This window comes from Apteryx mantelli, chromosome 1 (assembly GCF_036417845.1).
Source record: "Apteryx mantelli isolate bAptMan1 chromosome 1, bAptMan1.hap1, whole genome shotgun sequence".
In the NCBI taxonomy this organism is placed as follows: Eukaryota; Metazoa; Chordata; class Aves; order Apterygiformes; family Apterygidae; genus Apteryx; species Apteryx mantelli.
This window is the reverse complement of record NC_089978.1, coordinates 143,020,400-143,045,789: the sequence shown is the minus strand read 5'-3', so window position 1 is coordinate 143,045,789 and position 25,390 is coordinate 143,020,400. Positions and strand designations below refer to the sequence as shown.

General features: G+C 39.7%; 1 protein-coding gene across 3 annotated transcripts in view; it reads left to right on the top strand.

Annotated features, from left to right (window-relative positions):
- Nucleotides 1-567: 567 nt before the first annotated feature.
- Nucleotides 568-25,390, top strand: part of FBLN1 (fibulin 1) — an 82,558-nt gene continuing 57,735 nt past the window's right edge. Inside the window, exons 1-3 of one of the 3 annotated variants that reach the window (XM_067305112.1) lie at nt 568-935; nt 15,110-15,209; nt 24,157-24,292. In XM_067305112.1, the coding sequence (XP_067161213.1) occupies nt 860-935; nt 15,110-15,209; nt 24,157-24,292 (312 nt within the window). In that variant the 5' untranslated portion in view covers nt 568-859. Of the gene's footprint in view, nt 936-1,333; nt 1,431-15,109; nt 15,210-24,156; nt 24,293-25,390 lie in introns of those variants that run through there. The other 2 variants (XM_067305104.1, XM_067305118.1) reach the window with 2 other exon arrangements.

Here is a 25,390-nt window from a genome sequence, read left to right as displayed (position 1 = left end):
TTTCAACTCTAGATCTTCCTTTGAGCAGTATCAGTGTTTGTATTCCTGTTTAAGTAAGATAAGGAGGTTAAAGAAAGAAAGAAAGAAAGAAAGAAAGAAAAGAAACGGGGGTGAGGGGGTGGGTAGAGCAGAGCTGACCATCTCATTTGGGTTGCAGTTTTCATCCTGATTTTTTAAGGGTAGAGGGAGGAAAGAAGGGAAATTTTCTTGCAGTGAATTTCATTGAAAGATTCCAAAATATCCTTCCTTTTAAAAATCCTTTTTGTTGGCAAAAGTTGCGATTGGAATAAAATCCGTGGAAAGATCAAGAACGGGGTTTGAAAATCTCCCCTCCAGAGGTTAAACCTTTCCTTCTCTGCTAGGTGGTTTCTTTTGTTTTGTTTTGCTCCGCTTTCCCTTTGTTTGTGGCTTTCTCCTTCTTGGCATCGAGAGAATTTGCTACATTTCTCTTTCATTGAATCAGTCAGGCCGTCCCTGGGTTCATGCTGAGTATCTGCAAAGTTTTCCGAGCTAAAGAGAGTCACTTTTACAGCGTGTGTGGGGGTGGCGGGGAGAGAGTAGGGGTACCAGAAGCAACAGGGTCTCTGCCTCCAAGCTGTGGTGGCGGCTCTGTTCGGCTAAGCACTTGCAGGCTGTATAATTACCCGGGTAGGCAGTGAATTAAATCTTTGTAAAGCCCACTGAGTGGGGGGTTCCTGCAAGCTCTTTTCCAACCGGTCTCAGGCGGCTGGGATAACATCAGAAACAGCAGCAGCAGTAAGTAAGCAAGCAAAAAGGGGGGAGCCCACCGGACGCTGCAGGAAAGCCAAGCCCCCGCTCGGTGCGAGCGCTCCCGCCGGCGGGGAGCTGCGGGCGGCCGATGGACAACCTCGGCGGCGCCCGGCCGCTGCGGCTGCTCCTGCTCCTGGCGCTGGTGCCTCCGCTCCCGGGGCAAGGTAAGTGCAGGGAGCGGCGGCGCGGCGCGGTGCGGGCTGCCCCGCGCTCCCCGGCGGCGGCACGGAGGCGGGCGGCAGCGGCGGCGCGGGGCGCCGGCGTAGCCCCTCCTGGCCGGGAGGCCGGTGGCGGCGGGCGCCTCGCCGGCCGCCCGCGCTGCCTGCCCCGGCCGAGCCCGCTGCCGGCGCTGCCCGCGGGGCGAGTGGGGGCGCCCGGCCCCAGTCCCGGCGGCCGGGGACAGGGCAGCGGAGCGGCTGGCTTTCCCCCGGGTTTCGTCCCCCCCGCGCGTGCCCCTAGGCGTCCGCGGCACGTTTTAAAGGGCCGCTGCCACGTTAAAGTGAGCAGAAAGGCGTGGCGTGGCGTGGCGCGGCGCGCACCGGCAGTCCCTCAGCCGCCCGCTGGCACTGCCGGCGCCCGGGTACCCCCCGGGGCCACCGCCGCCGCCCCGGTTGGAGCAGGTTAGCTCTGCGCCGGCACGGACTTTGCCCCGGAAAACGGTGAGTTGGTCCTCGGGGTGGCCGGGCTGCGTCGTGCACCCTGGCGGCCCCCGGGGCGGCGGGGCCGGGCCGGGCGGCGCGGTGCCGCCGGGGCGGGGGGCGCGGGCGCGGCGCCGCTGCCGGGCTTTCGCCTTGCGGGCACTGGCGAAGCGCGGCCGCGGCAGCCGGGGACGGGAGTCGGGCGACATTTACGCACCGGAAAGGTGGACGGGTCTTAGAAGCGGCAGCCTGGAGAGATAGCGGGTCTCATCTGCCGAAAACTAAATCGCACCGAAAGAAAGAACAGCTGTTACTTCAAATCTCATTGGAGCAGAAGGAGCAGCGAAGTGAAGGATACAGGCTTTTTAAAGACAAACCGAGACATTTATGAATGTCGTGGTGTGATGCGGTTGCTTGTGAAAGCAGGGATTTGGATCTAGGCCACGACATCCCTTCCCATACTGTGTACTTTCTTCCTATTCCCTTAATACTGTATATAAAGGAGTATTAATTTAGTTTATTTCAGTGGAGTATTACAGTCAAACTTTAACTGATAAGATATGGCAAAGAAACTACTTTCCATATAGTGATGGTGAATTTGTCATAACTAACAGATAAGTGACTTTTTGGTTTATAGTAGCACCAAAGGAGACCATTCAGAATTGGGGCTTGATTATGCTGTGTTCTATACATACATTTACAAAGATATGTCTCTGGTCTACATAAAACACTTGGCCTAGCAATGGCAGACCTAACAACGGCAGATAAAAGCCAATGAAGAAAATCATTTGTCATTCCATAATATTTCAGCTCTTAAATTTTCATATTACAGAGCACATCACAGATATTCTTCAACATATTTTGCTTTTAATAAAGAGAGATTTTAGTCAGTTGTTTTAAAGAAGCAGGGACAAAATAAAGAAGGCTAGGAATGCAACGTTTAGGGCAAAAATCCCCAAATAGCTTCTATTTTTTTTCAGGCAACAGGGTACATTAGAAAAAATATGGCTTTGAGGTATTGCAGTGAGTGAACATAATAATTTTAAGCATTTACCATTATTGTAAGACACTAAATAATTTCACTTTATAAGTTCCATGAACATTTATGCGTAACTACTGGACTATTTTTTAAGGAAAAAAGGGGAATTAGCTATAAAAGGTCAGATTTTAATTTTTTTGTTAGCACAAATTATAGCCAAATTTGGCAATAAGAGGTATATTGGGTCTGTAATTTCAATTTTAAATCCATACTTTCTAATTTCATTGAGATTTCTACATGCTTAAAATTTTGAATATGGTGAATTTGATAAAATCAGATTTAAATGCCTAAAAGCAGCTGAGGATCCTTATTTAGGACACTAATTTCTCAAAACTGTAGGCTTACTCAGGTGAGATATTTTTCTGGGATGTAAATATGCTTTAGTAATTACTGGTAACTTTAACTGTTTTAAATAAGATAATTTTTCTGTATTATTTCACATGGCCATCTGTGCTTTGCAGGCAAATGAAGTAATTACCTTGTGAGATATGGTGTTTAATTGTAGGCTCTTTGGGGCAGAGCCTGTGTTCCTGTGTGTGCATGGTGACTGGTGTAATGAGGCTTGGGGCAAAGACTGGATCTCCTAAGTGCTGTAATGATACATTCTCCAAGTTACTAAAACAACCATACTTACACATTTATGGGCATAAGCTTGTCACTGTCCCTTTCCTTAACTGATTTTCCATACTAATGAGTCATCAGATCATTAGGATCTATTAATTAAAGTCCTCATTCTGAAAAGGGAGAAGGGGCTGGCTTCAGTGGAACTGCCCAATGCATGTCAAGCTAGGTATGCACATCACTCTTTGCAGGAATAAGAGAATAAGAAATTTTATAATGCAACTTCATTTTACTGTAAGTATTGCATTTTTATTCTAACAATTATTTTATTCTGCTATAAACTACTGTCTACTGAAGAAGACGGTTTGTTCACTTGCAGCATTATGTCCAGTCAGTGTATGAACAGTTCATCCTTTGGCTGCGTCTTTGGCATTTCTTGGTACTACATACACAGTTTAACTCACTAAGCATCTGGAAACATGTCTATTCAGGGTGAGCTTATAGTTTGTAATAAAAAAATGTTCCACTGACTTTGTGGAATGAGTTTTATTTTAAGATTATGATTTTTACATGTGCTTTTGCAGCAGTAAATTTATAAGAAGCATTTGGGTGGAGGTAGGCCTTGTAAAGGGCTAAATATATGCTTTCTTGTCTGCAGTCATAGATGAAATCTCCCTAAAACTTACATACTACCAAAAAAATCTAGTTCTAAAATATGAGTACTATCTCTAAATTAGTTTTCAGTTGAATTTTCTCTTAATAGCCCATTTTCAGACATGTCATTTTATTGTAATCAGGGGAAGAGCAAAATGTTAAATCTGTGTAATTGAAAGCAGACATGTTAGTCGAATCCAAGATGAAAATCCATAAACTAGCTTATCAAGTTACTGCTGTGTATTTATACTACTCTCTCAGATTTCTTGCATAATCTCATAGCAGGTCAATGGATTTTTAAAAATTGTTTATTTATTGTTGCACTTTAGCCCAGTTCTGCAAGTTTCATAACAACTTTACATGTGTTTTTAATAAGTAGTTCTGTTAGGACCACCTTCTTCTACAATACTTTCATTAACATTTTCTGAAATGGAAGATGGGTCTTTTCCCTTCTGGGGCATGACAGAAATAGTGTTACCTGGGACCGTAAAAGAATTTAACTTGACTTAGTGAGTGGTGGATTAGATCTGAAGAAGTAGGTGGCAAAAGTCAAATCAATAAACAGAGAATGTAGGTTTACTCTCTTTATTTAAATAGCTGTAGAGACTGGATGTGGATGAGATAGAGATAGAGAAGGCCAGGAAAGAAAGAGTTGAAATCCAAATAAAAAAAATCAGCACATGGGCAAGAATTTTAATTTAATTTAATTCCATACTAAGTGATAGAATCACCTAGTATGGAAGAGAAAAATAAGCCGTAGTTAGTGAATATAGGTAGCAAAAAGTTATTAGCGATGGTTGACAATGACAGGCAGTAAGGAAAATGAGTGAAGTTAAAGAAGAAAAAAATAAGCAGTTCACTTTAGCCAGAATAAGCAAAAGTTTTTGTGAAGCACGCAGGAAATGTCAGAAACATGTATTTAAGTGTAGATTAGTGGGAAGGAAGTATGTCAGGAGTTGAGACTTAACTATTTAAGTCATCACATATAATTAAACTGGGAGAGTGGATAACACTGCTCCAAGATAAAATGTAGATGCAGAGGACGACACCTGAGAAAACTCTGCAAGGTGAGAAAGAACAGAAAAATGGTCCACAAAGAAGTCAGTAAAGGCTTCACCAGGAGCAACAGGGAGCTCAATGGAAGATGGTCTAAAAAGCAAAAAGGAAGAATATGAAGGTGAGAGCAGGAAAGGCCAGTACAGATCAGTGAAGGGACCTAGAAGAATGGAAAAAATATTATAGGTCATAATATTTTGTGACATTAGTTTAGAAACATTGTTCAGAGTAATTTCAGGTAAGTGGAGGAATAGCCAAAGCGGTACCTACAAAGATGATGTACTGGGTACTGGATACTGATGTACTGACAGGAAGAATGCATATAATAATGGAAAAACTGTGACAGTGACCTGGTCATTTATCAGATATGGCAGCTGTGGCAAGGCACTGGGACACCCCAGTCAAAGTTGCATTAAAAGTCTTCTTTGATAAACAGGATGCAACAGTTTTAAAGAAGGATCTCCAGTGCTAATGCTTTTCTGAATATGCCAGTGTATCTTCAGTTAATACCTTCTTGGCATTTTAAAAAGTAACACTTTTTACTTGCACTCAAGAGTGTCTGCCTGTACTTTGTATTTAGTATAAGCTACTTTAGACTTCTTAAGAGTTCTGATAAACTGTCCTTTGTGTTTCAAGAATGTGCTGGTGCATCTTTAAAAGAAACTGAATAAGAATTTCTAGATTCTCAAGATTTCTCATTCAAATTCATTTCAGTTGGTCACATTCATTCAAAATTCTCATTCAAAAATTGCTGAGTGACATCTCTAATGAAGTCCTGGTACTTACCACATGATTATAGGACTTGCAGAAGTCTTACATTATTTTCTGCATGATGGTAGTGCCCACAAGCGATATATCTCTTTGTGTCTGCAACCGTATAGGTGCATAAGACATTCCCTGCCAGACAATTCACTTTGATTCTAATACTGTCAAAATCTAGGTGTAGACCTTGAGTTTAGGAATAGAGAAGACAATACCTATGAATATCTTCTGTATCAGTGTGCAAATAAGTGTGTGGATTTAGAAATACTTTGTCTGGTGTATTTAGTCTTTTTAGGATGTTTCCTTGGATTTATTTAGCACTGAAACAATATATCATACAAATGCTACCAGCAATACATCTGTTTGAAATGCTAACATCTTCCAGCTTTGAAGCTCTTATCACTGACTAAATTCTAAGCTCAGGGTAGTGAGTACTTCTAATGTCAATATTTTGGCAGAAAATCTAGAAGAGATGGATATCAATTTCCAGTACAGTATACATAAATGCAGTAAAGAGGAAAGTCTCATGTAAGAGAGATGATTTTAGTAATATTGCCTCCAAAAGGGAACCTTTCCTAAATCACTGCAATATAAATATATACAGTAAAATGAATCTTTATTTTCTTCCTGCTCTGTAAAGCCTACTGGTCCCTTCTAGTTCATTGCCAATGGGCTCATGTTCATTAGTTACTTGAACCTTGACCCATTGTACTATAAATTTTATCCCATCTACATAGTGTTTCCAGTCTGTTTTTCAAATGTCGTAGTAACAGAATATCAGAACCTTTCATCATTGTCTGCCTTTATCTTTCATTCAACGATAGCCATACCTAAAGATTAGATATCTGTTGCTTAAGTGGTATATGCATGGTTATTCCTACAAATTTTCTGGTCAGATGGAAATACAGAGATCCCAATGTGAAACTATTTTTCCTGTAGCCATTTTACATGAGAGAATATATGCATGTTTCAGCATATACATGTTCGATACTCTGAGAAGTGCTGCTGTGTATGCTTTCTGTATGCTTCCTATTTCAATAGCTTTAATTTAAAAACTATTGTATATCTTCTCGGACTTGATGCAAAGCTCTTTAAAGTCTATTTAAAGACTGTAATTGACTACAGTAGATTTTGGATCATGGCCTTTGTACACATGAACAGGACTAATAATAGATGAATTATAACACCTTACGTATAGGACTTGTTAAGCATATGCGCTCTGAAGATTTAAAGTGAGAATTTAAGAGAAGATATAATTTTGTTTTTAAATGAGATAGAAAAAGACACTTAGGGCATCAGAACCCTCTGAAGTAATTTCCCACATTATTTGGGTGTTTTTCTTGCATGGGGAGGAGATAAGGACAAATTTAACATGAGCGTGTCAGGAAAAGCAGTTCCCGTTCTTTCAAATATATGAGTCTTTTTGTAGGACCACACGTGGGTGATCTTGATGAGACACTGTTCTTTTGGCCACCTGTGTCCATCAGAGCTGTGTTTTTTTTGTGAGGATGTAAACATTGGATGTAAACATTAGGCCAGCCATTACTTACCCTAAACTATTTTAGTGATGTTGACTCACAGGACTCTAGTGTTAGTTAAATTTCTCTCAGTTTCTTCATGTCATCTAGAAATCTTCAAAACAGCCTTCAGCCTTCTAGTCTTAATGTCTCTCAAATTTCAGCCTCCTAGCAGAAGACCAAAAAAATGCCTACCCAGAAAGATGGAACAAATTCAAGTTAATTTGCTTACTGAGAAGACATCTGCATGAAGTAGCAGTTTTCACATTCATAAAAGGTTGTTGAAATGTGAAAGAGCCTGTATATAGGGGATAGGAACAAAAGAATGGGTTTAAGTGGGCTTTTGGAATGGATGGGGAGGTAATATACTTCAAAAAATTGTCTATCAATAAGGATTTTGAAGCACTAGGTCACATTGTCTAGTGAGGTTGTGGAATCAGCCTCTCCTGATATCTTTGTGAACAACTAAAGAAAAATCTGTCTAGAACTGACCAAAAGTTATCAGTTCTGCCTGGGAGTAGTGGGCTGGACAAGATAATCTCCTGAGTCTATTACATCCCTGTTTTCCGTGGTATTTTGACATGCATATAGGATGCCTCATGGTCTTCGTACAGTAAGTGGAGTCTTCTTTTTTAATTTTTAAGTAGCCAGTTGCCTTCTTTTACGTAAGCTTTCTTTATTAGACATCAGACAAAATAAAACCCGCACAATTAAGCGCTTCCCCCCTGCCAGAGGAAATAAGGCATGTTGCAACATAGCATTGCCTCCCTTAAGCCTATCCTTATCGCCAAACACAGCAGCTACCTCATCACCAGCTACCACAATCGACAATTTCAAGGGCTTCTTTTCTAGCCTTCAGACACTTCATAAATTGAGGCTTGGCTGTATCTGAAAAATCCCCCTAATTGTGTGATGGCCACTGCTGGTGCTACCAGAGCCACATTCCCCATAACAGGGTGTTCTTTAAACCTAAGGAAATTTCCAGTAAAATGCTGGCTGTTATTAAACCAGCCACAAATACACTGACATGCCCAGCATTTCCTTTAGGGTGCTGTTGCTTTATTTAGTGCACTAACTGTGTTTCCTCAGTGGTCTCAATGATCCTGAAATAATTGCACTCAGCTGAGAATTCATCTGAAGGTAAAGATCAAAACCTTTTAAGCCTGTTTAGGGAGAATATCCTATTTTTTTAGCAGCACTTGAACTGTGCATATTTGTCTGCCAGGCTGTAATGATCAAATATGACCTCTGTTGGAAGAAAGAAGCCCTGTTGTTATAGGCCCTCTTTGAGAGTGAAGAGTAGCCTAGAGGAATACTGGAGAGGGACAGCTAGTGATGAACACAGCCTTGCAGGCTGCAACAGATGCTTGGGAGACTGTCTCCTGGCTTGTGCTCCTGCGGGAATTACAAGGAAAGAATTCTGGTGCCAGGTTTCATGCATTTGTTATGAAGTTCAAGCTGATACACCATTCAAGCGAACCTGTAAGGACTATTTAATGAAAGGACTAAGAGTAACTTACTGTCAGAAAATGACTAATAGAGCAGCTCAGCTGTGCATGTCACTACCTCAGTATATTGGCATATTTGGTGTACAGTAAGGCTAAACAAGAACCTATCTGCAGAGTACTTATCATTGACGCTGCCGTGCTTTATTTCACTGGTCGTTGCTGTGCCAAATGCAATTCTCTTCCTGTTTCTCCTCCTAACACCCATGTCACCCCCTTCTTTACCCACGAGTGGGTAAAGTCTTTCACTAGTGGAAGGGCCTCCTAGTTCCATCACAGAGGTGTAGAGGCAATTTTCTGGGAGAAGGAAAGGAGAAGCTTCTATTCCCTCTGTTTCCCTCTCCACACAGGAAAGGGAGGAGGTGCATCTTCATTCCAACTTCAGTCTGAAGAGATCCAGCAAATACACACACCATTACAAGATCAAGAATGGAAATACTTTCCTGCATCGCTCCATTACTCCCAATTCAAAGCATGTGTTTCAGGCACTCATGAGCCCAAATTTTCTTCTGTATGCCTTTTAGGTCACCTCTACCCTTTCCTCTACTCTTTGTGCCTAATTCCTAGGTTTACATAAAAGATCAAGATGCAGCAAGGCTATAGTTACCATGGCAGTCTATTACCAGTTGGATCTTTGAAGTCAGCTGACTCCCCTCTTGTCCAGACCTGTGGCTGTCTCTATTTGATGCCTTATGTGGCCAGCCAGAGTGTTTGCATTGCCAGAAACAGCATTTCTACTTTTTTTTAATAAGGACAGCCAAAAAATCAAGGTCACCACAAATCCCAGCTGCCAGCACTTGACTGCCATCCCTCCTACAAAGGCAGCTGATTTGTCTGCCTAGTATTAGTCATGTGACATTGTTTCTAGGGCAGCTAGCATTGATGGTGGTAGATCAGGCCAAAGAGTTTGTCTGCTCTAAACCTAAAAGCACAATGAAGCCTTGGCTAGAAGGGTATGTGGGTAAAATTTTACATCCCCTTGCAGAAATGCTCTGGAACTTGCCTAACGCCCGTAATTGCTCTGCGTTTTTGTCAATAGAGTACAGACGTAAAGGAAGGTTGGAACACAAAAAGAATGGTTAATGCAGATGGCCAGTCTGTCATTTCTAGGACCAAATTTTGAATTTAGACTTGCAATTTCTGCAGTTGACAGCTAGATTGATGAGCACCACTGGTAAGAGGGTATTCCTGACAGGACAAGAAAGGTTTCCTCAGAAGGTTATGGAGGGAAAGTTGAAAAAATATATATATATATTTATTGGAAGCCTAAATCAATGTATGTCTGATATGAGCATGAGTTCCAAAAATACTGGATGACATATTGTTTCTGAAATATGTTGGACTAGTGTTGAACTTTCACAGAGTCCATCTGCTGCCTGTGTCTGCATATGCTGAGAAGTGATAATCATGTTCTCTTTGCTCACATTCCATAGTGCTGAGGCTCATGGAGAATAGATGGAGTGAAGGGCAAGACTTGCACCACGCTTTACAAGCTTAATCAATTAATGTGCTTCAAAGATTGAAGACATCTTGGTAGTGAGGTATGACTTTGACCCCGTGACCTGGACTCACCTCCAAAGTCATACCCAACTGTAGCTGTTACATGGGCTGGGGAGTAGCTGAATGTGATGGTCACCACATCACTTGTAGTGTTGAAGAACTGAAATATTTTACCAGCACTAGCTTGATAAGTCCACCTATGTGCAGGTGTAGCTTTGGCTTTGATATTATCATCAGTGATAACAGTTTTATAACTGTTTAGTAGATAGATCAGCACTGAGCAATGAACAGCTATCTAATCCTGGACTGTACATAGGCTTTTCCATCATCATCAACTCTACCAAATGGCTGCTATTGTAGACTAGTGCTTAAAAAATCTGCCCTTTTTTGATCTAGTTAGAATGTTTGTATCATGAAAATTATCCAGTCATTTTTACTTATTTTTTACACAGTTCCCAGAAACAATTCAGGGTTTCTCGTTCCAGGAATTGTGCTTTTGGGTAATATTCTTATGCTTATCTTTCTTTTGCAGAAAGCATTCACTGTAGCAGCTGAATAAGCAATTATTACATCATGCAAGTCTAAGGTTATACAGATTTTAACCACATTTCTGGCTTTGAACTCCCACACAGTATGGGAGTTCTGTTAAGATTAGCAAACTACCTTTTTAAAAACAACCGTATGCTGCTACACATTTTGCCTATGTAAGCATAGTTCATAGTTAGCACATGAATGCATGATGTGCACAAAATTTTAATTTGTATGACCTTTAATCGCTTTTTATCTAATAGTGTATATATAATAGTGAATATATAATGTTATCTATTGTCCTCATGACAGCTTTCATAAAATTAGAGATGTGAGTTCCAGCTGTTTTTTCTACTGTCCTCTTCCCAAGACTCCTGAAATCTCTCTTGGTATGCTACAGGTACCAACCACTTTTACATCAGGACAGGCTTCCCAGCTATTATCAAACTGACATGCAGAGTTTTCAAGACTCAAGTGCTTTTACACACTCTGCTGCACATGCTGTTGTATAGGGACAAGGTGGTGCTGTATTTGATTTTATTCAAGATAGTCTTGGATTTTCCCCTGAATCAGTCAGTTAGCTTGGAAAATTACTATATCTGAGTGAAAAGAAAGTAAGCACATTACCATCTTGTCAGGTCTTAGACTTATCTTCATCTTTTTCTGTCTCTTGATATCAAAAAGCCGACTGATTTCTTCACACACTTACAAAATAAACCACACAGTGTATCTGTGTATGTTATAATCTTCCTGGAGGGTTTCTTCCTTCAAATAAAAAAGAGCATGTTTTAGCTGAACGCAGACAGTATCATCAGTCTTTCCCAGAAATGTGTTTTCTCTTAGATTCCTGGGATTTCTCTGGCTGACTTGCCTGAAACATTATGCACTTGGGGTAACAGTTCAAGGGGCACCAGGTTCAGAAGAGCAGTACTGTAATTCCTATTTGATCATCTTTGGCACTCCAGGGTTAAGGGTGCCATGAGCCAGTCATCTGCAGTAAAAGCCACATGGTCACATTCTGAGAAAAGAGAGTCATCACTTCCTGTGCAGTAAAGGGAGATTCTTTAAGATGGTGTAATGAGAACAGTTTCTATCATCTGCTTTTCACTGCCTTTCAGATGCTGGGCATTACAAACTTTTAGTTAAGAGAACTGAGGACAAAGCATGGCCACCCCATACTGTTGGTCCCCTGGGGAGAGCTCAAGGAGGCACAAGTGGCCTCAATATGAATTGCTTGCCCAGAGACTTCCAGCTGGAAGTCACATGTATATGCTCATGTACGGTGGAGTCCGCAACACTGGAAAAATACGGTTGTGAGATGATAAGTCTGTCCCATTTCTAAATACTCTTTAACAGCTCTTGATGCCAAAAAAGTCAAGTGATTGATTCCAGTGTGATCAGAATTTGACCCCAGAAGTGTGAGACAAGCAGTTTCTGGGATTTTGAAAGAGTAGACTTGTGTCCATGAATGGCCCAACTGCAAAGCAAAACTAGAGAGAATGTTTTTCACTCTTTTCTTGTTATGCTTTGGAAGAATGGCCTCGAGGGTGGAGTCCTTTATTTTACTGCTTGTTTTTCACTTCCCTCTATTCTCCAGAGGTCTCTGGCAAGCTCTTTGGAGGATATGAATTGTGATGTCATGAAAAAAATGAGCCTGGATTGCAGTCCTCCCTCAACAAGCTCTCCCAAATCCTTCTTTGTCTGGATACACTCCTACAGACTAGGTTGCTTTGCTTGGCCTGCTTTGAATTCTTGAGGTATTTGGTTGGAGTAGAGGTGTGTTGCCAGAGCTGGGAGGGAAGAATCAGTGTCTAGAGCCAGGGATTGTCGTTCTGGGGAGGAACCTGGCTAAAGACCCCTTTGTAAAAAACCCTGCAAAAACCTACGGCCAGCTCTGCACTTGAATTAAATATGAATCATTTTTCAACAAGAGTATGATTAATGGCAGACAACAGCACTAAAAACATGGTTATTCGTAACACATTGTACTAAATTTGATGCATCAAATGTTTGTTAGCAGTATGCTGGCAGGCAGAGAGCATCAGACAGGGTCCCTATTCCCAAAGAAGACATCAGACACTACAGATCAAATTCATGGCCTTCACCACAGGCAGATATTTACAAGACTGATTCTCTCTGTAGCATTATAAACTACAATTAGCTTTCAGACACTGGCATGAATTCGGGACACACTGAGGAATTCAAGAGCAATAGCTGCCTTGACCTCAGAACAGAATTTGGCCCATTATTTTGGATATGTAAGTGAGTTAGGCTAGAAGGATGTCTTGGGTCAGAGAGTACAGAGCTCTGTTACAAACTAACATTTAATGTAATTCCATTTATAAATTTAATGAGTTTCTTATTTAAAAATGCTTGATTTACTTGCTGCCATAATTCTGATTGTTGTTTACTGCTGAAATATTTGTTGACATGAACCACATCCTTTCACAAGCGTTACTTATCTAGACTTAAAATGCTGTTTTTCTTACAGCTTCTTCTTACATAATAGGCCTTTGATTCCACTGAACATCCTTCTAGCCTTTTTTTACACTTTTCCCATTTTGATTTAATCTTTCTTAGAGAGGGATAGTCAGAACTGTACTCAGTATTCCAGAACTTTGCACGGGGGCATGGATAACTACCTGAAGGGAATGCATCGTCTGATTCATCTTAAATTCTCTCTCTCTCTCTCTCTCTCTTTTTTTTTTTTTTTTTCTTTTTAAACTTTGTGCTTTGAATTGGTGGACTGGAATCACCAGTCAGGAACAAAGGTTGTGTGTGGATGTTTTCTCTGAAAGCTACTGAGTTAGTGGAAAAACTTAACCTCTGTACTTGCTTTTAGCTGCTTTTCACATTCATACATTTGAAGATCTGCCAGGTGAGGTACTCATGTGAACTCCTAATCTGTTTCAGACAAAATGAGTGTGATCATAAACAAGTTAAATAATAATTCCACTTACTTTGACTACAACAGGTTAGGTGGTGCATACATGTACAGATGGAAAGAGTCTGTAGCCCCCAGACAGCAGAGCACCTGGGGAATGGTAACTTTGTAATTGGTATGGGGAGGTCTGGAGGAGATAGACATTTGTCCTTACCAGACTCTGCAGGAAGTGACTTGTGAAGATGAGTCTTGAATATAATGCTGCTGTTTATTGAATTTTGCACCTTGTAGATGTGCTTGGTGCAAAATTAATAAAGAAATGATCATGAGAGGTACTGTATGATCCAGTGTAGAGAGCTGGCTTGGGGTGACCCAATGTATATTGCCTGTTTTGCCACCAGCTTGCTGTGCAATTTTGGGCAAGTTATTTCATCCATCTGTACTTACATTCTCCATCAATAAGAAGCAAAAGAGATTTGCCTTCAGCTGTGCAGTGTTTTGAGACCTATGGATGAAAAGGTCTTATTTATTTTTCATTAAAGTAATCAATAGTCAGAAAGCATATGAAACAGAGAAAACATTAGGAAGCTGCCCATCATGATAGGCAGCTTTCTTTACACAGACTCCGTATCTGTTATACAAGGAGCTGTTCAGCGTCTGGACTGTAAGATAATTAATAGGAAAATATGACTCTTGTTTTATTCCAAGTTTTAATATACCTGCTGTGTGGTGAACTTTTGCACTTGGAATATGAAGCAGACATGTAGTGCTTGTCAGTTCATTAACAGTGTTTAGTTTTCTTGAATTAGACTTTTGCAAAAATCATACTCTGCACAAATAATTATCTTCAGTATGCCTTTCCTCTGACTTTGAGGATTGGTATCAATTGCCATCTATATTAATTGTTCTTTAGTATGTCAAGTGATCAAAATACATCCTATTCTTTCTGTCTCTCTGTGCAACACTTTTGCATTTGTAGACATACTTTAGATTAAAACAGATTAGCTGGATAATAGGATCAGGAAAAAAGTTCTGTCAATTAACTTGACTCTCATTACAAGTTAATATACAGAACTTTTTTTCCTGAAGTTATTATCCAGCTAATCTGTTTTAATATCTGTCTTTCATATCAGACAGTTATTTGATTTATCCTGTATTCTCGAGGATGTAAAAAGGTTGCTTATTGCTACTGCCACCTTTGATAACAAAAGAGTACAATCTGACAGATCCTTTTATTATGCAGTACTCTATCTGAGGTGTTTCATGCTGGAGTAGTAATTCCTCATCTGCATCTTTATATGGAAGGATGAGGGAAGCTGGAGTTTGCTCCACTGCAGAAGAAAAAAGTCCAGTGCTGGGGCTGATTGCAAGGTGCTCTCCTTCTCTGGAGATATTCAAAACCCGCCTGGACACAGTCCTGTGCAACATGCTCTAGGTGACCCTGCTTGAGCAGGGGGATTGGACTAGATGATCTCCAGAGGTCCCTTCCAACCTCCACCATTCTGTGATTCTGTGCTCATGCATGCCTCGCTTGGCCATGGCTGCCTTTTGGAAGGGTGTGCAATTCTCTCTGTATACTGGGGAGGGAAAAATGAATTGTCCCTCAATTTTTTTTAACTGGTAGATGCAATACCATTTACTAAGGTCATATTAGATATATTGTTGTTTTTTTCTTTCTTTCTTTCTTTTTGCAGACCTGTCAATGGAAGAATGCTGCAACAAGGGTGTTGAGTGGGCAAATAAAAACAGAAGATGTGCTTCTCTACCATTTACTTCTGAATCCAGAGAATGCAGGTATGTAATTATGCATTGTATATTATACTATAGTTTATATTTTTATATAAAACCATGGAGAATGGCAGATATGAAAGCTGGTAATAAAATGAGGCACCTAGCTCTTAAATATAAGTTTTCCAAATTCATGTCTAGGTTTGGAGAAACCTAAATTCCTTAAGCACCTACTTTTCTTCCATTAAGTCCTTTAAATTTCCACTGTTGGTCTTGTGCAGAATCACTCATCTCTAACTTGTTCAGTATGTATTGTGTCCCTTAGCCATAGCATGTTTTGCAAAACAGAGGTTCTTCCACTGTACTCTACTCACAGGGCTTGGACTGTGTCTGCAGTCAGTATATTTCAGCATGGCTCTACTAGCTTCAGAAAAGCTTCATCAATTTATACTGACTGCAAATGTAGCTCAACAGTAGTACAAAGTCCTGGGAAGAAGTCTGTCAAGAACCACAGCAGATACTGTACATACATAATCTACAGATTGCATATATATATATATATATGTGTGTGTGTGTGTACGCATGTATGACAGCCTTTTAAAACTGCTTCTCCTGTGGGGTGCTATGCAGATAATTGTCCTGAAGTTCTTAGTTATATTCCTGTGTGGGAGAACTTAAACCTTAAGTTTAAGGAACTTAAACCTTAAGACAAGGAGATTACTTAGAATATCTGACTTGTGTCAAATGCATTTGACTGTAGAAAAAAAGTAACCCTTAGTTAATAAATAGATTTCTTAATTCTACTGACATTAATAGGATACTAATTTCTATTATGCAATCTAGGTAATGAACTAATGAAGTTAAATCTTAAAGTTATTTGCATAATAATATTTTGGTTATACTGAATCTCTTAGATTACTGGAGACATTCATATTCTTTCTGTTAATGATAGTTTGCATTATTTTTGCTGTTAAATACACTTGTTACATTTAATTTGTGGAGGTAATAATTTGTGGTTAGTAGTTTGAAAGGCAGCTGCCCTGAGGATTTTATATTTCTCCATTTAAAACACGTTACCTTGCTCTCCTGTATCTTTTCAAATGAATTGCAAAGTGATTTAAGCTTGGTAATCGTAGAAGTGTTGGAGTGATCTTTGTTATGGAAAGAATGTGCCTTGCAGTCAAGTCTGTCCATGTTTTCTGACTTTTGCATTTATATTGGCATTAAAAGCTGTCTCTTACGCAGAGAATTGACAGATAGGACTTAAATCCCAATTTAGGAAATACTTGAAGAGTCAGAAGAGTTATAGACAAAACAAAGACGGGAAAAACAGGAAACCAAGTTTATTGAACAATCTGGGAGCAAGGATCTTTAATGATCATTTGATTAATGTGAGTTGAGATTCTGCTGTAAATGTAATTTATTGTTTCAAAGGTTGCAATTTTAGAGAGCCTTTAGGCCTTCATAGGAAAACAGAAAAAAGCTTAATAATATTTCATCTAGCTTTTATGCATAGACAAAAAGATCCTAGGCATTTTGAATAGGCAGCAAGTTGCAGTCTAATGAATTAAATTATAATGATGTAAAGGTAAATTAATAATGGGTAAATTGACATATTCAGTGTGTTGGTGGGCAGTAAGACAGGTGAGCACTGTTATAGGTAAACGTGACAAATTGACAACCACTGGGGCCAGGTTGCATAAATTCCAATTTATAAAATAATTGAGCAAGTCACAAGTAAGCAAAACAGCGCTGGGCGTCCGGGGGGAGTCTCCTGCTCCACCAACGGCGCGCGCAACCCCCCCTCACAGTCTCCTTATATGCGATTCCAGTTCCGGGTATACGGGGCACCTCCTGTAACTTCTGCGGTTGCGCCGGCTGTTGCTAGGGGGTCTTCTTCAGCCCTCTGGTGGTCGTGGGGATGAAGGCTGGAGTCTTCCTCTGCATTGTGTGCCATATTAGGCTATCTAAACTAACATTGCCGCTTCGCTAGCTCAGCTCAATTTTCTCAGGCGGGGTACATGCCCCCCACCACAGGCTGTAGGATGTTCCCACAGATGTTCCCAAGGCTGTTTCTCGCTGATGTAACAAATTAGTACATACCACAATACAAGATGTTCCCAAGGCTGTTTCTCACTTTGATGCAACAAATTAGCACATATCACAAGCACTTTGCTGACAAAAATAGAAGAGGATAAATTCAGTTCAGCTACATCCACTCATGATTGTAGCATAAATAAAGATAGCTCCACCTGAGGCATGGCTGCTCTCTAAAATAGGCTAAAAAGAAGTGGCACCTTTGACTACTTTCTTTAATGGCAATATTATTTTATTTCAGTTGTGATCACAAACTGGCATTTCTATGAAAGATATAGCAGAATCACTGTCTCGTGCCATTTCAGAAACAAAAATAAGGGTCAAATTCTCCTGCTTGCCAGTGTAACTGGAGTCAAAATGTACAGTGAGGGAGAATGCTTCCCTTTTCAAGTACACTGGAGTAATTACATTGATTTTGTAAATGTATTCCTATTGCACAGAGATGTGAACAAAGCCAAACCCAGATTCATTACATTTTCTGAGGTGTAAATAGGGGAGAATATTTAGACAGGAGTTTTTTAAATGGCTCAGGATGCCTTATTGGTTACAGATTTTCAAAAGAGCTTGCTTTCTATTTAGACACCTACATGCAATGGGAGCTTCAGGAAGGCGGGGTGCGAGGAGAGGGCAGAATGAAATCTGGCTTTTATTTAGTTGCTTAAACCACAGCTGGGATCTTTTGAGTATCTAGTGCAGCGTGGTGTTGGACAAACTATAATCATCTGACTTTGGATGCTTTAAAAAAATGTGGCCTGTTGGGTGTATAATCCTATATTACTTCATGCCAAAGGGATCTCTTTTGCCCGTGTATTTCAGTACAGATTTGCAAGGTTGGCAGTTGAATACAAGGGAAAATACCTTGTGAAGTGAGCAGATTTGATGAAGTTACTGAAGTAAAAATGATTTTACACAGATTGCAAAGACAATGCAATATGAGAAAGGTTGGATGTAAGCAAGTACTTTTCCCAACATGCTTTGCAAGAATTTGCATGCTGTTTTTTGAATCCTCTTCTTAGAATAGTAATAACCTAACAGCATCTCAGATTCAATCCTTCCCTCTAAGCAAGACCACTTCTAGAGGTTTTTTTGCTATTCTAATCACCCTTTCTTCACCCTTTCTTTTGTATGGGTAAGGAATAAGCTGCCTTATTGAGTCAGAAGTACCCACTTAACTTTTTTTCAACCATTTAAAGCACATTTATAGGAATCAAGGAGGGGTTCCACACAAACACTGCCACTCTAATAGCTACTTTGCTTCCTAGAAAGGAAGATTCTGGGTTTCAACATGACTTCATGATCCATCCTCAAAAGTCCCTTATCATTCTTGAAGGACTTGCCATATGTATTTTCTCTTTTGCTGTCTGTGTGAGCATCACTCACTGAACATGGTGCAGTTCAGACTGCCAATGTACTTGCTTTCTTATTCTATACCACAGCTGAGCGAGCCCCCAGTCTGAAGTTCCCGGGAAGTCATAAGGTTTGCCTGGCAACTATTACTCAGTTACTTTTAAGTTGAAACAAGGCTCCCGCATCAATGTCCAACCATGTGTGCAATCTCATATCATGGTTGTTTTTCCCACAAATGAGTATATGTCATTACATTGTCACTCTGGAAAGTGACAGTATCTTTCTCTGTGCCTTCATGACCCCGTAAATACGAGCGTAGAGTTTTAATGAACGATGTCTTTGACTGTCGTAACACCAGCTTTTTGTCCATTCATCCATTTCCTTTTGATGTGGTCAAACTCACAGCAGCTGCAAACAGCTGCCATTTATTTTTGGAACTCAACCTGCCCAATCAATCTTCTTCCTTTCAAAATGTAGAGTTTCCCCTGCCCAGAGCTTTTAGCAAGTGAACTTAATTCCTGGGCCAGAAGTAGCTTATCTCCATATGAGAATTGCATGCCTTTAGCACTATCCAAAGTCTTTTTGGAGTTACACTGGGAATAGTATTATTGATTAGTAGTGTTGCAAGAGTGCATAAAAGGAGGAGCTACAGAACATTCAGCTAGGTACCGTACAAACACAGAACGAAAAGACAGTCCTTGTCCCCAGGAAGAGACAAGTGGCAGTTTTTGCATACGGACTCAGGCTGGAACACCAGGAAATAATAAAAGAGGGTTCAGAATGCTAAGTGCCAGGTGCTTAACTGCTGATAGGTATTTATTGGTTTCTGTCATTGTAGGCCTGGAAGAGCCTGAGATTCTGGACATCAAAGTCGTGACAGCTTTATGTCTGAAAAAGCTGTTTAAAGTTATTTTGGGAGAAGTTGTCTTTATTAATTACTACCTTTTCTCTGCAGCCTGCTCAGTGTGCCTCACGGTCACTAAGATTTTGGCTTAACAGTCATAAAAGGATAAAAGAACAGTGGGCTACATTGTCAGGGTTTTATTACCACTCATTTGGGATGACTTGTTTATTTCACTTTGTGAATAATGTCCAGCTCAGTCCTTTCTCTGCCACAACATTATCAGTATTTTTTCTCTATGTAATATATAGTATCAATATAATTTTACCTTTTTCCTGCAAGAATACTATTATTAGTAAAAAAAAAAAAAAAAAAAAAAAAGTATTAAGTAAATCCATTAGATATGGATTGCAGCTGATTAATTTTGAGGTTTATTAAATCAGTAATTTTTACTTGAGTCCCTTGTCAATATTTAGCATATGATCAAAAATACACATTTTCATTGTTGAGACACTCCACATTATTTTCATTCATCATATGTGTCATTCGTAATACCAGATCTTGCTCTTAATTTTCCTACGTTCAGTTGTGTTACATGTTAAACTTTGAACTGAAAGGAGTAAGGGTGGAAGACCCAGCTTGTTGTTGCAAAATAATTTGGGAGTGGAATCATTTCCTTTTTAGTTTTAATATTTTTTGTCAAAGAGAAGGCCTTCCATTATTCACATGAATAACACTGGAGCAATTTCAAGACAGGCTAATAAGTAGAAGGAATGAGACAGAGGGTAATGAAGGGTTTTTATTGTCTAAATTAGGCTGGTGACAAACGAAGAAAATGTTTTAAGACCAAAGTAAGATTTTAATGCTTTTATGGAAAGAAATTGAAATAACAGGTGATTAGGAAATCCATAATGGTTTAGGAGCGCACCCTCTGGGGAGGATAATAATATAGACAAAAGGATTGTGGAGGTAAATGGACATGTAGATTTTTCAGTGGAAAGTTACCACATGATAATAAGTAAGATTAATTAAATTTTAACAGAAAGTGAACCTTCAGATTTGGTTCTTATATTAATCTAATTGGAGTAAAATTAATAAAGCTTCACCTTTTCAGATTCAAAATTTTTCAGCTGGCTATGCTTTTATAGGTTGAAAATTGTGTCCTTTTCCAAGCTTTAACAGAATTATGTCCATATCCAGTCCTTAAAGTACAATATTTACGTGTATATGACTTACACCTGAAATAATCAGCACATTCAGATGTTTGACTTGAGTCCTCAGATAACCCATACCATCAGATAGCCTACACTAAGTTACAGACAGTGGGCACTCATCAGCAAGAGGCTCTGTCAAATGCAAAAGGAAGTTACTGGAAGAGAAAGGTTATAGGTGAATGTTTCTTTTTATTATTAGCATGCATTTATAACTTTGCTGAAAATGGAAAACAGTTTCTACAAAAACAGTGTCTGGATTATTTATAAGAAGGATTGTATTTGCATCTATCAAAAAGTTGTCTGTGAGTGAGAATATGAAAAATCCTCACTTGATTTGTAATCAAATTACTTAGTTATGAAATCATTTTAGATCAGCATCTGCAACAGAAAATGTGTATTTTTCAAATGTCTGAATGGTTTCTGTTCGTTAGTGAGCCATGAATAAAACTCATCTTTCAGAGAGACCAGAAAATGAATAATTTTACCTTGAAATACCCTGAATGAATGCCAGTCATGTGACCATATGTTTGCAGAGTTTCCATATTTAATATTTTTCATCCTAATAAGATTTCAGCTATCTTGTAAATAGATATTTAGTTCAACAAAACCATGTTGCACTGTTTTAACTGAAAATCAGAGTATCGCACATAAAGAAGTGACCTTTGGCTTTTTTAATTATTAGGAGTAATTAAAAGAATAACAGGAAAGTACTTCTCTAATTTCTCTTTTTTAGAGACCAGTATTGTAAGATGTCCATGGACCTGAAGCTGATAGGGGTGCTACATAGGAAGAGTTGAAAGGTTTTACACACACACAAAAGACAAATCTAGGTGTCCTATTAGTCATTAGAGATGGCTCCTTTACTCTGCTGTGAAGTAGAAAGTGGGTATGTATTATATTAGTGCGCAAGCTAGGGACATTAATACAACTTACCCAAGACAGGGAGAAGTAATCTTCATCTCAGAAGTCTTCAGTCTCAGAGTCTAAAGAGCGTGTGGTACACTACAGAGACCATCAGCATGTGAGCTGATACACGAAGGGGAAGGGATGGTGAACTGGGCAGACTAAGTTGCAGTTGGAAGACCAGTCCAGTGCGGATTTTTCTAGCATTTTTCTCTGCCATCTTCCAAGGATTTCTACCACTATTACAGTCACATAGGTGTTTACAGTCTCAATGATTATTTGCTACTAACCCAACTTCACTGTAGAATTTGGGCAATGAAGTGTGATTTTATTGTTGTTGTTCTGAGAATGAACAAATGGTATTTTAATCCAGTATTTCCATTCAACTGATGTTTAATTCCTGGTTATAGTTAGGGCGGCCCACATGATTTATGAATACAGCTGGTGGGGAACATTTTAAGAAAATTTTTTTTTTGTTTTGGTTGGAACTGCCAATTTGTCAGGGATTTCAAAGAGATAACTTATATTTAAAAAAAACACATCGGAAATCAAACAGATCTACCGAAAAACTACTGTTTTGTTTTATTATTTGTTTGTTTGTGGCTAACATATCTAGCTGCTCAACAGGACTTGAAAAGCTAAAGAAGCTGGAAAGTCTGAGCGCCCACACTCTTGGACCTGAAGTTCAGGTTTTACAGGTTTCCAGAGTCCTGACAGGCAGACCACCCCGGAGCTGGGCACAGAATGGAAATTCTGCTTCAGAGGGAATTTCAGCAACAAAAAACCACATATTCTGCCAAACTGGAACTAAATCAAATATCAAAAACTTGCAATATTCTGCCAAATAAAGTTACCGTCCTGGGCTTAACTTCCAGCTATGACTTTAGAGTCTATTTTGGAATGATTTGTTCATGAACTTTTCCTGGGTTTTGTTCCTATGCATTGAAATCTCGTAGTTGTTTTTATCGAAGTGAGAATTGCACAGTCAGACCATTACAAAATCCAATAAATAAGAATCAGGAATCTTCAGGAACGTAGCCTGACATCCTTGTGTTACCAGTACACACAGAGATGCAGAATCTAAGTGAAGTACCTACATGTCCCTTGCTTTTAGTGGGCTGGACTGGTTGGCCCAGCTCCAGGACCGAGGGAGTTCCTCATGCTGCTTGCAAGTTGAAAGCTCACTGTATAGTCATCAAGAACAGGGAGGCTCCCCCAAGGGTAATTCACTGGAATCTACTTCTCTCAGATGACAATAATAGAAGCCTGCAGTTCAGTGGTGCAACTAATCCTTCTTCTCTAGACATCCAAAATTTCAAACAGTGCAGAGAAAGGATTTTTAAGAGTTTATTTAAAAGGTATTGGTTTGCTGAATATCTTTACATGATTTTATGTATTTCTAGGTAACCCTTGAAAATATTTTACGCATGAGTTCAGGTAACCAGAGTTGAAAAAAAGATGGTGAATACTGTTAACAGGGATTAGAATGTGTTCAGCTTTGTTAGTCTGTAAGAGGTATAAGGTTTCCCTGGCCAATGGGTTTAAAAATTAATTCATAGGGTTTTCCTGAACTTTTTTTATACATCTCTAACATATCAGAGCATGCCTTTTAGGTGTCCCTGTTGTAGTATAAATAGTTTATCAGCTTGGTTTGCCTTTGGGAGAGTTTCCTTTCACCCTAGTAACTCATGTAGCTTTATTCTCAATGAAAGACGGTTATCACAAAACATATGGATCTGTTTATATCCTTGTATATGTAATCTGATTTGTTCCTATTCTTTAAGTTTTCTTCCTGTTCCCCAGTGTCTATTACAGGAGCTAGGAAGAGCTTTAAACTGGAAACTCTGCCCACAGCACTATCCAGAAAAATATAGTCACACATAAATAAAGAGTGAAGAGAGAGGAGACATCTCCTTGAATGGGCTTGGCATACAAGTGGCAGTGATGACAGGAGCGGAGGAGTTTGAAGTCTTCTTCCTCATTTTTTTTCCACAGGATGGAAATGGAGATACTGTTTTCAATGTATTAACTGAAACTGAGATAAAACTAAAATTATTTTATGAACAGTGGAACTAACAACACTGAGTGCCCTACTTATTTTTATCCTGTCTCTTCTCTACATCTACCTGCACCATAACACCATTCTTCTCTTGCCTTGTCACTCTTCTCCTCTTCCCTGCAATAAACTCAGTTTCTCACTATGACTCTCCTCAGTATCTTCACTTCTTCCCATAATTCCAGTTCTCCCATAGCGTGACACTGTGAGCTACCTTCAATGTGCCGTACTTGTTTGTTTGGGCAAGGGACAGCACGTGCTGGGTTAGTCAGACTGGAGGACTGCAGGCTTTCAGAGCCTTGTGACAAATGCGTTTGAAATTATCCATGTGGTTCAAAAACTGATGGGGGCAGACTGCAAGGCAGACAGGCAGTTTAACTGTATTAAATGTGTTACCTAGACATTCTGCATATACCTAAAGAATATTTTAACTTTGTAACTAAAATGCACTCCTCTTTCTTTGAAACTAGTGCAAATACTCATTGTACTTGCTGCACTGTATGTTCTTGATCTATATATAATATTCTTCTCCTATTGCTTCCATTCTCTTGTCAGCATGACTCAGGTACAGTGCTGCCGCAACAAGTTGGAGGAACACTACTGTTCAGATGGGATTGAATTTGCCAACGTGCGTGAAGAGTGTGACTCTCATATTCATGAAAATTCCACCTGTGAAGCTGAATACTTTAAGGTGAGACTTCAGAGTTACTCCTGTTTATCTCTAAGAAATGGTGTATTGACTATCTAGACTAATACTAAGGTTTGACCCTAAAGGTCACCCTACTCAATCTGATATACATAAACTGTTCTTCCCCATCTGTGTGCCTAGTGTCTCTGTTAAGGATATCCACTTTGTGCTTCTTTGAGTGAAATAGTCTGTCTCATTACATTTTAGCAGAAACAGAAGGTAGAAGGCAGAAAGTCTTGAATAGGCATTTGACAAGGAAGCTACTTTTCTGTGAAAGGGTGGCATCAAACAAATGTGTTCTTAACAAGCTGTAAGCTGAATCTCGTTTCAGACTTTAGCCTTCGTTAGAGCTTCATGGCCTAAGGTCAACCTGGGTGGTTTTTAGTATTCATGGTCCAAAGAGATAGGACTTATGCTAATCCTCTCAGCATACTTATAATTCCAACTAGTGTACATGTCCTTAATTAACATAACTTACCTGATTTGCAATTGAATTGAGACATTTGTAAGCTTGCTAAGACAGCATTTGATATTAGGATAAAAATGCCCATCATAGGTGTCTTTAGTTAACCTGTGCCCTGCCTCCACCTTTATTGCTGTCTTTATCTTTCCTTTCTTCCATGTGAGCATATTTTTTCCACTCTACAGAGTGTTTTAGGAAGAAAGTTCCACTGCTAAGACCATGACCTTGACCATGACCCAGTCATGAACAGCTCTGGTCCTATTAGGGATTTATTAAGTGGTGTCTTTTCTGCTTTTAGTTGGCTAGCTCTCATCTGGTCCCTCCTGAATGGAAGGAAGTTAACATATAGGATGAGGGGACTGAGATTTGGCAGTGTCGGGGGAGTCACGACTGGGTTCTGCTGTGGGCGGTTACAGAGATTGCCTTGTGTTCTGTTAGTGTTTTGGCACACTCAAATATTTATGGGACTGTTAAGAGTTTCCACAGATAAAGAAAGATCAATTAAAATGTAGGCACCCTCTAAAAGTTGAGTAGCTGAGCTTTCTTGTCTTCCATGTGTGTGGTAGGAAAGCATGTATCCATACATTAATGAATAGTTTAAAAATAATGAGGCAAGAGGAGTGTTCTCCCAGCAAATT